Genomic DNA, 15,475 nt, shown 5'->3' with positions numbered 1-15,475 from the left:
GTGAATACTGAACAAACTCTATATGCTTTCTTCATTCATGACTATCAGGGACTGACTTGCCTAGATAAATGTGTCTCATTTGTTTCCTTTCTTATTTTTACTTTTTCCTTCTTCCTAACTGCTCTCTTTTTATTTTATTTATTATTATTATTTTAAATTTTATTTATTTATTTGACAGAGAGAGAGAGAGTACAAGCGGGGGGAGCAGCAGAGCGAGAGGGAAAGGGAGAAGCAGGCTCCCCGCTGAGCAAGGAGCCCAATGGGGGGCCTGATCCCAGGACCCTGAAATCATGACCTGAGCCGAAGGCAGACGCTTAACCGACTGAGCCACCCAGGTGCCCCTACTCTCTTTTTAACTTTACTGATAATTTTCAGCTTTTCCTAAGATCTTCTTTATTGTGCAAATTTCCAACTTTCAGTGGATTCTTGGTAGGATCTCATAACTGGCTAACCCATAACATATTTCATGTTTACAAATCCTTAAGTTGGCATTTTTTATGGAGTTTAAAAGTAGAGATTTTCTCTCTCTTATTAACTTTTCTATAAGGGATAAAGTGTCCAAGGTATCTAGCTCCAATTGAATTATGCTCAGAGACAAAGCCCGTGTAGTACAAGTCTTTTGACTGACAGCTAATGGCACCTGGAATCATGGTTCATGAATAAAAAATACCACAATCTTTAATTTTATTGGATCTTGATATTCCATAGAAGGAGGAGAATTTAATGTATGCTGGTTGATGAGTTAGGGAACAAAAATGGATTTAGTTAGGGGACTGCAATGAATTTAGCATGAAGCTAGTCTTAGCCAAAAGAGGACTGTTATTTTAGTCTAAGATGAATGCCTGTATATTAAGAAGGTATTTGGGAGAAAAGCCAACACTTCTTTTCTTATTGACATTCTTTTGATTTAGCACTTTGAACTGCTTGGCTTAATAAATGTTTTTGAAATAAAATATTTATTGAGTGAATGGATGATTATTTTCTGCATGTATTTGCTTCTTAAAAAAGTAAATAACGAAGAGCAACACTTTAAACTTTTTGGGCACTAACATGTACCTGGGATCTCATTAAATTCTCACAATAACCAAGGCAGCCACTTAATATTCCCACTTAACAGTTAGGTAAAGGAAGGGTTTAAACTAAGGTGCTGTCCAAATCCCAATAAAATTGCTTTGCTACTGGTCATAAAATGGAAAGATTTATAGTCACAGTATTTACCATGGCAACACATTTCCTTCTAAAACTTTAAAAAGTGCTATATAGGTATTTACCTCAGCAAATATTTACAGCTAGGTAAATAGTGTTTTCTGTGTGAATTATAAAACTTTTGTTTTATAAATGTCAAAAAAAAAAATCAAAGCTACACCTACCTACTACAAGGCATTTTTGAAATTTGAAGTTTTCATGGTAAAATAATTTTGACTTTAAAGATTTGTTAAGGAGCCATTAATCACAAATTCCATAAAAAATTATGAGCTAGCTCTAAACAGCAAAGAAATAAACTAAGGAAAGAAACAATGGCCACATGTTAGCCTGAAAAGGCAAATGAGAGGAGTGGCATCATTCCTTAATTTCCAAAAGGATTTAGCAAATGTAATCAACTGTTTTACTCTCCTCTAATGTAGAAGGTATACAACAGAGAGATTACAGTGGCCATATCTGTAGTTTGTTTTTTCATGAATAAAAACTGTCTACAAGATTTCAGGAGAGAGCTTTTTACAGATACATTATGAAGACTGACCAAATACTAGCTCAGAGAAAGAGCCTCACAGTCTACAAGGATATGTCTTTTATCCAGAAATAATTAGGGACTAACCATGTACATATTCAAGAAATTCTATAGAAAGTTCCTCAGAACGAGGTGAACTCATCAAATGTGTTGTGCTTTGTCCAATTTAAAAAAAGGATTTGTTCTTGTGGGGGACAGAGAGTGGTGACTGAGGCACAATATTTTTCCAAGAAGACTGGTTCTCTTGCTTAATATAGAGGCATTTTCTCTTTGACTATAAATATTATACTTCAATAAGAGGTTTCACTGCACATGCAATCAAGCAAATTTCCCTGTGTACTCAAGGGAACAATTTTGGTAATTCAAAAGGCCTGAAAAATTTCAGCCTTAAAAGGAAAATGTTGTGTTTTGAGACCTCATGCCAAAGAGCTGAATTTGCCATTTGTGCTTATTAAGAATCAAACCATTATTCAAAATGGTCCTTCACCACGGATAGGTCTACCTGCCACTTAGAACTCAGAGCCCAGGACATGGGCCTAAGTAGAGAGTAAACTGTATCTTGCATTCAGGGACACACTTGCATATGTATTAAAAATTAACACACATTATAATTTACCCCATGGTAAGAAAGGGGGGAAAGTATGGTGTCTCTTGATGCAGTTCATAGTTGGATGCCAGTAATCAAAGCAGTTGCATAACCTTTGTGCTCAGTTTTGACCCAGGGGCCTGGTGAACTGCTTGGGTATGAGCAGCTGAATTGTGGACATCTGAAAACTTTGCTCTCCTAAACACTTCCAACTTATCGTGATCAGTTGATAGTAGCTCAGCTTCTTAGGGAACGCCATCAGCAAAGCTATAGATGGACAGAGGGACTAAAAAGAATGGTTTCAGGGCTGGCAATCTTTTCAACTAAAATCTCAGTACACTCAAATGTTCACGGAGCACTTATTGTTTTCTCATTACCTGCAGCTCTAGGCCTACATGCTAAAATTCAAGTCATTGAATAATTTACCAAGTAATCATCTCTGAAAACTGTCAGATGAGTGCTTCACATCAACTCGGAGGAAGTTCACTCCAGCCACATTAGTGTCAGAGAGGGGAGACAAGAGTAGATGGCAGAACAAGGACAGATTAGAAAAAAAAAAAAACAAAACTGAGTATGCAGATAGAGACAAGTCATAAACTTCATTCAAGTTAGATATCTGAGAAATTCTCTGTCCGTAATACTGGATGTTTGCCATATTAAAATTTAACCAAGCTGGACAATAAAACTGTTAAGTAGGCTATTAAGAAAAAATAAAATAAAAATCCTCAGTAATTTGGAAACTGGTTTTTACTAAATCAGCCTTTTAAGCAAAGTGTTAGATGCTTCAAATACTGTTTTGTCCCAATCTCTTGAACAGATAGTTACAATAAAGTTTGAAAAAAAGGGGGGCCAATGCAAGGGTTTTACTCCTGGCAATAAAATAATTCCTTTTACATCTTAGCCATTCCTTTTTCGGCTTGCCATACTGCAGTGATGGTCATGATCTGTCTTGGATTCTCCTCCATCTCTCTACCCCAATTCCTCCCATTTACTGCTCAGAGTTTGGTCACAGACTAAATCTAGGGCTTGTATTTTCAGCATTAATCAAATGCTTCCAATATGCACAGGTCGGGGCAGGAATCATAATCTCAGTGTCTTAAGTGTGAGAATTAGCAGCTTGTTTATCTCCTTAACTTAGGTTGCTGATATCTATCCCTCCTACACGTATGGGCTGCTTGGATCGCATGGTAACAAAAGCAGGAATAGAGAGAAAGCAGAAGCACTTCTGAAGTCCTTAGAAGTGAAAGATTGCTTCTAATTCCATCAGTCTCTGACAGTTTTGTAAGGAGATAAAACTGAACCGGCTTGGCTTTTGGGAGTTGGATATGATTCTGACAGGCAGTGGTCATAGTGGTAAAGAAAGTCATTCCAAAGGTGGGAATGGGATGAGCAAAGCCCTAAGGGCAGGAGAGTATGACCCATGTTTAAGAAATTGTACAGAGTCTGGCTTCCCTGGATGTGGAGACGCATGAATGAGAGAAGACAGAAGAGAAAGCTGAGGCGGAATTTTGTCCCTGGAGGAGAGGGAGATCATAGGGGGCATGAAATGCTATGGCAAGAAATTTAGATTTTTACCTAATGGCAGTGAAGAACCACTAGAGACTTCTAAGCAGGGGAAAACAATGAATAGAGTTGTGAGTTTTGCAAAATTTTTCTAGGAGGAGCATATAAGCAGGGAGGGAGGGATTGGCAATGGTCTATTGTAGTAGATCAGACAAGACATAATGAAGATATGGACACCACAATAATGGCAGGTGGAGCATAAATATCAGGAATTGCTGAATATTAAGAAATTTTAATTAACTTTTAATTTATTTTAATAGATGGTCAACAAATAATAGTCAACAAATAGTCAACAAATAATACTAAAAAACAAGGTTTTATAAAATACTAGAAGAGGCTCTTTTAAAGCACCGGGGATGTGATGAGCACTGGGTATTATATGCAACTAATGAATCATTGAACACTACACCAAAAACTAAGGATGTACTATATATTGGCTAATTGAATTTAAATTAAAAAAAAGAAAGCACTGGGATGAGTATGTGCTTTTCTGCTTTTTTAAATAAAATTTTAGCCAATTATGATAATAAAAAGAGTAAAAGTAGTATAAACATGTATTTAAAATTTACAATTATTATCCTGAAAATAAACTTATAAATTAGATATTCAGATTTTATCGATTTTGCAGATGAGGAAGGTTGAGGCACAGAGAGGTTACAATACTTATTTTGGGACCCACAGCTACTTAAAGATGTCCGGGAACCTTACCACTAACTACACATGTGGCTTTTCCAATGATTGAAGTATACACATTATAAATAGCCATTTGTGTAATGACTCTTATAGTCAGGGTATTTTATACTTATTTTTACTTCTTATAGAAAGATGAGAGCTATAATCATCATGGCATTTTCAGTTCGCACTATTACAGACCTATGGAACTGCAACGTGTGTATGTGTGTGTGTGTCTGTGAAAAAATTAAAAAATCTTTAAAAAATATGTTTTTTAAATAATAAAGAATTGCAGAAATGTTTTGCTAGATGGACCTTATCACTTTTTCAGTTTTAATAAGGTAGCTAAAATAAAGCCACAAGCAAATCTATTTTTGGATATGAACAATGTTATGGCCTTAATATTTTCAATTTTAGAAGCTGGCCTTAACCTAGTTGTATAATCCTTAAGCAATAAGAACATCTTAAAAGAAGACATCTTGTTTCTTATATAGGTTTAGGCTTCCTTGGCTCAGGCCACAGGAACAAGTCTGCACATGTTTAATTATATAGCTTCTTAGAAATTATGACTTAGTGTGTTCTTAGGAAAGTTACTAGAAAGACTTTTATTATAAACCAATTTCCTGGGAAACCACATGCCCACTTCAGATTTTCTTCCTTGTGTATTTTTGGTTGGTTGGCAAATTTAAATGAATTTGCCTAATCGCTACTTCCTATACATGATCACCCATTTTTTCTCCTAAACTGTCCACAAACAGACACCCCAGCTGCTTGCAATGACCAAATCTGTAACTGTGAATTTAGGAAAATTTTTACATATTGTTAAGAAAAGGCATTCTAAATTATTAATGGATATTACCCAAATATTTATTACTGAAATACCTGGCCATAAATTACCAGCCAGATAATTCTAGTTGAATATTGAGAAGATCAGCACTACTATAGAGACAGAATCACATACATCGAAGGTCATTTCGGAATTAGTACTTTGTACAATTATGGAATACACTCAAGGGTATAGAATTAGAAAACCATATATTTAACTCTATCACAAATTATTTTTCAAGGATCCCTTAACACTGTATCTATATAACTAGAAAAAAACCCACAAATAAACAAAACCAAAAACAATCCCAAAACTAAAATAGTCTGGGCATTAAGAATATCTACAAAATAGATTCTTATTTTTATTATAACTGTTCAAAATAGCTAATATAGCCATATTCATGATCTTTATATTAAAGATTATTAATGAAAAGTGAGAAAGTCAATATTCAGATATTTCCCCATAATTCCAGATATTTGACAAAATATAGGGTAAATTCAGAATATTATCTTGACAGGGATTTTAGACAGATATCTTCCAGTTCTGCCTCCTAGATCTCCTTTTCAAATGCATCACAGTCTTTTCAACATGTCCAAAAGTGAATTCCTAATCTCCCCACAGGGGTTCCTCCCCAGTCTTCCTAGTCTCATAGATGACACCCTAATCCATTCAATTGCTCCATTAGATAATTGGGCCTCATCCTTAGACATATTCCACATCTAGATCAATAAGTGGTACCAATTATTTCTCCAACATATAGCTCAATTCCATCCATTTTTCTTGACCTTCTGCAAGTAACACCTAACTGATCTCTGCTCCCACTCATGCCCCTTCAATGCATTTTCTTCACAGCAGCCAAATGATCTTCTGAAAATGACTAATTTGATCGTGTCACTCCCATGCTGAAAATTTTGCAATAACTTTGTGTTGCACTTGAAATAAAACAACAAATCTTCAAATATGGTCAACAAGGCTTTGCATGATCTGGCACCACTTACCTTGACAATATCATTTCATGTCATTCATTAACCTATCATTAAACACCTGTCACAATTGACTTCTTTCAGGTTCTAGAAGGTATCAAGATCTTTTCTACTTTAGGGCCTTCATACACACATGCTTTTACTTCTGTCTGGATGCTCTCCTCCACTCTTTATCTGGCTAACTTCTATTTTTATTTTTCCTTCAAGGTTTAGCTTAAGTGGAACTTCCTTTAAAAAGTCTTCTTTGACCCTCTATTTGATTGGCCACATTATAATCTTTTACGTTCATTCTAGTATGTTTCCCAGTTTATATTATAGGTATTTTCTACATCAGGCTATCATCTTCTTGAGCAAGAACTATTTCTACTTTTTTCATGAATCTCCATTGTCAGCCTCTGTGCCAGGAACATACTAAATACTTATATTCCTTGAATCATTGAAGGACTAAATTGATGCAGAAATCCAGTTAGTTCTATATTATACATGCATAATTGAGGCTAGTTAGCCCAGTTGGCTAGAGAGTTGATGGACTATAGAGAATGCCCACGTGCTCAACAAAGGGTAAAAAAGGACCTCTGGGCATGTGTTAAAATTTTAAATGTTCTGGAGCATTTTGGCTCTCCTGGTCAAGATGAATCATGACACATGCTCCATCACAGAGCTGATTTCATTTTGCCTTGCATTAAAGTTGGTTGACTTTATGTCTTTCTCTACCATGAGAACTTTCTGAGTCTTCCACCAGAATCACATCTGTTTCATCTCAGGTACATGAGAGTTTCCACAGTGTGAGCTAAACATTGGTAGAAATTTATTTTATTTTATTTTATTTATTTATTATTTTATTTATTTTTTAAAAAAATTTTATTTAATCATTGTTTGTTTGCCAGAGAGAGAGAGAGAGAGAGCAAGCGAGCACAAGCAGGGGGAGCTGCCAGGCAGAGGGAGAAGCAGGCTCCTCACTGAGCAAGGACCCCAATGAGGGACTCGATCCCAGGACCCTGGGATCATGACCTGAGCTGAAGGCAGACACTTAACCAACTCAGCCACCCAGGCATCCCAAGAAATTTATTTTAAATATATCGTCATTCACAAACAAAGAATTAAAAGGTGCCAAGTGAAGTTAACATTGCAAGGTAACATCATATTTAGTGCAGAATCTAATTTAATTATTCAATTTACTGATTCAGCACTTCCTGAGGTTAAGGCACTGGGAAAGGCATTAGGAATTTAAACAGTGACAAATACCTTTTCTTTTCTTGTGTATCCATAAACTTTATATAGAAAAACAAATCCCCATCAGTGACCTCTGGATGGTGACAATACAAAAATGTCTGACTGACTCAGCATAATCCCAACAGGACTAACAGGCCCACATCCCTCGACAGGGATGTGGCAGGAGCCTGCTTCTTGGGATGTGAGGTTACTTCTAATACTATCATTCGTATGCCATGCACTTTTGGGTTATTGCCTGGGTATTCTCGGTGGATTATGCTCACCTATCCCCACTTCCCCCTTGTTATGTCCTAGGGCAATTCCTGTCCTACTCCCTGCTCAAAGGAGACAAAAGTTCAGACTGAAATAAACCAGCCAGAGGGGGCCCTGGTATCAAAGATCCCCAAAATCTGTTCCCGCTAAAATTAAGGAGTTTTGGCTATGGATTCCCTACAACCTTGAAGTGCTCTGCTGAGCAGCTAAAGGTCATCGAGTGACTCAGCTAGCAGGAGGTCTGCTAATAGATGCTTCACTTTAGAGCTGTGCTGAATAATTGCTGTTAATTGAATTGCAGAAATTCCTATTTGTTATTTATAAATAGTATACATTTTTAATAGAAATAGTGTGATGCTCAAATTGTTTATCTTTAAAGCACCTTGCAAATATGATTTTAGTAAATGTGCAGAAGTTAGAAAGTCTTTTCTTTCATACTACCAGATATTGTGGTATACTTTACTTCCTTTTTTTTTCCAGATTTAATTATGCAATTTTAATGCATTTGAATTTAGCCCACGAAGCATCTTTGTATATTTTCTTTACATTACCAAGCACTTGTAACAAAGCCTGAAACTATTTGTAGTAAAACATACTACAAATAACATGTATATATAGGTAATATTTGTTTGGCGGTCAATTTGGGCCAGCCATTACTCTAAATACTTCATGTGAATTGGCTCTTCTAGTCCTCACATTTCTAGGGGGCAAATACTATTATTATCTGCATTTTGTAGATGAGAAAATTAAGGCTCAGAGAGGTTAAGCAATTTGCTCAAGATCAAACAGCTAGTGAGCTGCAGAGTAGCACTTTGGCTCTGGAGCCTACACTTTCAACCAGCAAGATTTAGTTAAATGTTTAATTCTCATAAACCCTGTGCGACAGATACTACCATTATGATCCCCATTTAATAATGAGGGGATTGGTCCAACCAATATCACTCTGCTGGTAAGCGGCTGAATCAGGCTTTTAAACTCAGTCCTGTCTGACTCTTGGGTCTGAGATCCTAGAGAAGGCAGAGTACTTACTTCCTTTTTAATCCCATCTAGCATTAGAGATTAAGTAGATTTTAAGGGAAAAGAGAAATGATTTACTCAAATAATACAGTAACTATCCAGTCATAATCTTCAAAAATATTTAAAATACTGTTAAGATAATTATTGAATTTTTCTAAAATATTTGAAATACTCTTAAGCTAATATTAAATGTCATCATTCTGAACAGCAGAGCCCAAATGACTATTCTTTTTTTTTTAAGATTTTATTTATTTATTTGACAGAGAGAGACACAGCAAGAGGGAACACAAGCAGGGGGAGTGGGAGAGGGAGAAGCAGGCTTCCCGCCAACCAGGGAGCCTGATGCGGGGCTCGATCCCAGGACCCTGGGATCATAACCTGAGCCGAAGGCAGACGCTTAATGACTGAGCCACCCAGGCGCCCCCCAAATGACTATTCTTAAAAATTAGTGTAATAACTCATCTCACTGTTCGTGTGATTTCCCAGAGTAACCGCGATTACCTCAAGAGATTTGTGAGCATTTAAAAAAAAATAAATTTTAACTTATTTTTACTATTGCAAGTATAAAATGTTGTGTAGTACTTGTTGGGTGTAATACATGAGAGTAATACAATCAAAACAAATCACAAGAGTATTATAAAAATACAATAACTGTTATTTCAGGATAGACTAGTTTAATTACTATCATTCATATTACTCTTTTACTAAATGAGTAGTCACCATTTATATCTTAAAAATGAGAAGGAATGTACATGCCAGTCAAGTCATGATGATAAAGTAAGATTAAAAGTTTATAGAAAAATGCTGACGGTTTATATTTATAAGAATGTTGCTTATAAGGACATTTCTTTCTCTGAGTTCATATTTAGAGTATTGATTTCCTTGACCTGTAAAAACCAGTATTGCACGATTTCAAATCTGTAGGTGAGCACTGAATGTTAGAGCATAAAAGGAGATAGTACATCATCGGTGAATTATGCCATATATTTTAGCCAAATGGTTTGTACAGGTGTCTCATTATGAGTCATTTATGTTTGTATTACCTTTAGGCCCTTTGAACAGTTTGATCTCCACAACAGTTTCCAGAATGGGTCGTCTTCTGCGCACGTACAGCCGAACGATAGACCCAGCTTCCTTGAGAGCTTCCACGGCTTTACTGTGGGAAACCTCTGACACATCGACCTCATTCACCCGCAAGATACAATCATTGACCCTGGAAGAGAGGGAAAGAAAGAAAACTGAGGGTTGGCTGGGAGGATTTTTTAAAGCATATTATCATTGTTAGCAAAACTTAAGAAGCAAGAAAGCAGAGTATGAGCAATTTTAAAATGTTTTGTTTGGAAGAAACAATTCAAATGAAGGAAACATTGAACTCCCCAGCCTTCCCAGCCTTTCCAAAAGGACTGCACTACTGGTCAGGCCCCTCTGGCATCCCACTGCCCTGGCATGGGAGCACATGGTACACGGTGCAAGTTAGGACGACGACACATTTTGAGGCCCCTCTCAGTTACATCTTTAGTTTTTTTTTAAGATTTTATTTATATGTCAGAGAGAGAGAGAGAAAGCACAACCAGGGGGAGTGGGAGGCAGAGGGAAAAGCAGGCCCCCTGCCGAGCAAGAAGCTTGTGGAATGAGGGATGTGGGACTGGATCCCAGGACTCTGGGATCACGACCTGAGCCAAAGGCAGACGCTTAACCAAATGAGCCACCCAGGCATCCCATATTTTGATTGGTTTTAACTGAGTTGACTGAGGGTTATTATTGCAGTGGTTCTCAGAACTTACTATGGACTATACAGACATCACAAATGTAAACTTAAAGATTAATTTTATTGAATTTTTAATTTGCTACTTATAAAGGTAATATATAGTCATTTTAGAAAATCAGAAAAATGTAACCATGTAGAAAGAAAAAAAGATATATATGACCCAATCATCTAAAATAAATGCATTAGCTTTCTGGTAAACTATCTTCCTGTGTTTTTTTTTTCTTCCCCCCTCAAATTTGTATCACAGTATTAGAGATATTGAAGTTCAGATTTCACAAAATTGAAAGAAAATCTCAGATAATCTTTGCCTTAGGTATTTACTTTGAAAACCAATAATTATGGTAACTAAACTCTCCTTTCTGGCATTTTCGGAAGGGATAATCTGACTTTTCTACAAAACTGTCCAGGTAATAGATATTTATGTAGCCACAGACTTCAAATCTCTTTTATATTCATGATAATTAGTAAAAACTTTAATAATGATTAAAAGTATGAGGTTTGAGACTAGAAAGATTTCTTTCCTTTACTTTGAATATCCACTCTAGTATTGCCCATCTCAGTTCATGTGTTCCTCAGAGTAAGAAATAAGGGGCTACCCTTGCTTGACTTCCTTATCCCAACCAACATACATTCAGCTCTACCTGCAAAGTCTATCTGCAATCCATCCACATTTCTTAATCTGTACTGCTACCACCCTGGTTGATGTCAACATCATCTCCCACCTGGATTATTTCTACAGGCTTCTACCTACTCCCCCAGGATCCTCTCTTGTCAACTTTTAATGCATTCTCCACACAGTGGACAGAGTAAAGTGAACATGATTGGATGCTTATTCACCTTCCATTCCCCATATCCTTCTTCCCAACCATGCCCGATTTGCTCAGGACATCCACTCCTTAGCAAATATTTGTTAAATGAATGAAATAATAAGCCTAAGTTCAATTACTAGGCCTTCCATTTCCTAAGTTGGTAAACACTGATAATTAGCCTCTTAGCCTCTATGTTCACATCTATAAATAGATACAATAGTAATATCTACAATAAAGACTTATGGGGAAGATTAAATGAGATAATGTACATGTAAGTCTTTAGCAAGGAGTCTGGTATGTAATAAGCATCTAATAAGTGGTTATTGGTTGCACTGAAAATTTTGATTTATAATATTTTAACTATTAGATCCTTTCCATAATCTTGTGAATAAGACATTATCCACATTACAGAAATGAGAATTGTTCCTAGTGATCAAGTTCTTTGTCTAAAGCTGTCAGCAATTTGGGTAGAAATTGGATATGACCTTAGGTCTTCCAATTTCAAAAGCCAGCACTCTCCTCTTAGGGATCACAAAACATCTAAATGTCGTGAACAGTTTCATGTATATTGTGCACGTCAATTCAAAATTATAACATGGTAGTGAAAATGTTATGCAAAAAGTATGGGAAGAATTTTTCTATCATTTTTTCCCCCATAACTTCTCTATACCTGTTTGGGGAGCTGAGTTATAGAGACTCTTGTCTCAGTGAGAACCCTAATTAGCTTCAAAATTCTGAGGTGAAACATTTCACTTATTAAGATTCAGTGATGTCATTTCATCTTAACAGATGCTACAGCTTTAAAAGGTTTACACATACATTTCCTCTCTGACAAAAAAAAAAAAACAAAACAAAACATGGAAAATTACCAATTAAAATAGTTTTGAGAATGTAGGCAACACGGGTGCCAGCCGCCCTACAGCAGCTGGTCCTTTGAGAGTGGGTAATTTTGTCATCTCATGATAATGCAAACACATAGTGTTTACCATCACCCTATGCTCAGAATATTAATCATATCTTAAAACACTGCTTTCCATAAAAAGGAGTGGCTGACATTTAAAAAAATTACGGATGCTATATCTATTCAAACTGTGCTAAATTTTTCCTTTTGTATACAGTGGAATCCTTAATTGTCAATTGCAGGGGTGAGGGTGAGGGTGCAGCCTAAATCAGATGTTTTTTCTTGAACATGTGGAGGAAGAAGGCAACTTTAGTGCAGTGAAAACAGCACTGGACTAGCCTTCAGGATGCTTGGATTGGAGTCCCAGCTGCGTGACCACGGTCAAGTCATTTAATCTCTTTGAACCTCAGTCTCCCATGAAAAGAGAGAAAGTGTGCCTAGAGTTAATGAGAGGAGTAAGCAGACAGGCAATGCATCTGGGTGTGTGTGTAAACTGTGGAGTACAGTACATATGAGAGCTGCAGCTACTGATCAAAGATGAGTCAAAGATGCTGTGCTCAAAGACGTACTGAAAGGTGAACAGGATGGAAATGGAAATTTTAAGAGGACTTCCAATGTGCCATATCATTCTAGCCACTTTTTTCACTGGTACTTAAACCCCACCATTTCTGAAACACAGATTCTCATTCTACAGATGATGAAATTTACTGACAAGGTCACAGTGGTGTTGAAGACACGGACATGATTCCAACCTGGTTTGGCCTTTTTCTGGAGCTTATGCTGATACAGAGGTCCTCAGAATGGATTGTTTTAAATTAAAAAAAAACGGGGCAGGGGGAGGAGCAAATGGCGGAGGAATAGGAGACCTGGATTTCCTCTGGTCCCAGGAATTCAGCTAGATAGGGATCAAACCATTCTGAACACCTATGAACTCAACAGGAGATCAAAGAAAAGAATAGCAGCAACTCTCTGAACAGAAAAGCGACCACTTTCTGGAAGGGAGGATGTGCAGAGAAGTGAAACCGAGGCGATACTCGGGAGGATAGACGGCAGGGGAGGGGGCCTCCGTCTGCTGCTTCTGGCAAGTGATAGAGCCCCGGAGCACAAAATCAGAACTTTTAGAAATCGGCTCTGCTGAGGGACATCTCTCCAGTGGCTAAGGGGAGGGGGGGGGGTGGAAACCTCGCAGGACAGTGGGGTCTCAGGACCCTCGGGGTCACAGAAAGACTGGGGGTGCCTGAGTGCGGCAGAGCTCCCAGGTATCAGAGTGGGGAAGCCAGTTGCAGAGACAGAGCCAAGGAGCAGGCTCTCAGCTCGGGGTTGCCATAAAGCGTGATCCGCGGCACAGTCAGGCCACTGCTCCTCCAGCAGGGACCCAACAAGGGGCAGATCCGGGGAGACTCCCCTTCCTCCCCTAGAAGGAGCGGCACGGGAGCACACCACAGGAATCAGCTGGGTTTGGAGACTCCACACGGGGTCGTGTGCCAGAGATAGAAACGCTCGGTCACAGGCTGGATGAACACAGAGTGCGGCCGGAGACCCGGGAGACAGGAGTGACTGACTGCTTTTCTCTGGGGGCTCACTGAGGAGTGGGGCCCCAAGTTCTCGGCTCCTCCGGGGCAGAGATTGGGAAGCCTCCATTTTCACTCTCCTCCTTCAAAGGTGTATGGAAAGCTTGCAGGGAACAAAAGCTCCTGAGAGCAAACCCAAGCAGATTACTTAGCCCAACCGGCAAGGGTGGGGCAATTCCGCCTCTGGCAAAGACATTTGGGAACCACGGCAACAGGCCCCTCCCCCAGAAGATCAGCAAGAACAGCCAGCCAAGACCAAGTTTACCAATCAATGAGAACGGCAGAACTCCAGTGCTAGGGGAACACTGCACATAGAATTCATGGCTTTTTCCCCATGATTCTTTGGTCTTTCAAAGTTAATTTTTTTTAACTTCTTCTTTTTTTTTTTGAATTTTTCTTCTTCCATTTTACAAACAACATTTTATCAATCCCTTTTTAAAAAATCCTTTTTATTTTTCATTTTTAGAGTCATATTCTATCCCTTCATAGTAGTTAACCTTATTTTTGATTTTATATATATATATATGTGTGTGTGTATATATATATATAAGTTGTTCTCTCTTTAAAATTTTGGGATACAATTTCTTCTACCAGACCAAAATATACCCTAAATCTCTAGTGTATCACTTTGTTCTAGTCTCCTGCTTGATCACATTATCTCCCTTTTTTTTTTAAATCCTCTTCTTTCTTTTTTCAACCAGCTTCTTATCTTATCAATTCCTTTTATAAAATCTTTTATAATTTTCATCTTTACATAAAACCCCTCCCTTCATCGTATTTAACCTTATTTTTGTACACATATAAGTTGTTCTTTCTTTAAAATTTTGGGAGGCACTTTCTTCTAACAGACCAAAATACGCCCCAAATCTAGTGTGTGGCACTGATCTATGCACCAGCCTGATCATATTTGATCAAATTCTGTTTTTTGTTGTTGTTGTTTGTTTTTATCTTTTTTTTTCTCTTTTTTTTTTCTCCTTTTTCTTTCTTTCGCATTCCTTCCCCCTGGTTTCAGGTCTATTCTGATTTGTTTAGTGTATATTTGTCTGGGGTCGTTGTTACCCTGTTAGCATTTTGTTCTCTCATTCATCTATTCTCCTCTGGACAAAATGACAACACGGAAAAAATCACCTCAACAGAAAGAACAAGAGGCAGTACCGACTGCCAGGGACCTAATCAATATGGACATTTAGTAAGATGTTGGACCTAGAGTTCAGAATCATGATTTTAACGATACTAGCTAGGCTTGAATAAAGCATAGAAGTTATTAGAGAAACCCTTCCTGGAGAAATAAAAGAACTAAAATCTAACCAAGCCAAAATCAAAGGGGCTATTAATGAGGTGCAATCAAAAATGGAGGCTCTAACTGCTAGGATAAATGAGTCAGAAGAGAGAATTAGGGATACAGAAGACCAAATGATGGAAAATAAAGAAGCTGAGAAAAAGACAGATAAACAACTACTGGATCACGAGGGCAGAATTCGAGAGATAAGTGATGCCATAAGACGAAACAACATTAGAATAATTGGGATCCCAGAAGAAGAAAGAGAGAGAGGGGCTGAAGGTAT

The 15,475-nt window shown here is 37.6% G+C and overlaps 1 protein-coding gene across 25 annotated transcripts in view; it reads right to left on the bottom strand.

Annotated features, from left to right (window-relative positions):
- The window catches only part of DLG2 (discs large MAGUK scaffold protein 2), a 2,208,086-nt gene that overhangs the window by 550,289 nt on the left and 1,642,322 nt on the right, over positions 1-15,475 (bottom strand). For all 25 annotated transcript variants that reach the window (XR_003517338.2, XM_027578649.2, XM_027578631.2 and 22 more), the window contains one exon: positions 9,905-10,074. Coding sequence is in view for 24 of the 25 variants with exons in the window: in XM_027578649.2 (XP_027434450.2) it covers positions 9,905-10,074 (170 nt within the window). In the remaining variant the exon portion in view is untranslated. The remainder of the gene's footprint in view (positions 1-9,904; positions 10,075-15,475) is intronic.

The sequence above is a fragment of the Zalophus californianus genome, chromosome 11 (assembly GCF_009762305.2).
Source record: "Zalophus californianus isolate mZalCal1 chromosome 11, mZalCal1.pri.v2, whole genome shotgun sequence".
Taxonomy (NCBI): Eukaryota; Metazoa; Chordata; class Mammalia; order Carnivora; family Otariidae; genus Zalophus; species Zalophus californianus.
Note: the sequence above shows the minus strand (reverse complement) of the source record. Positions and strands in the feature narration are given on the sequence as shown.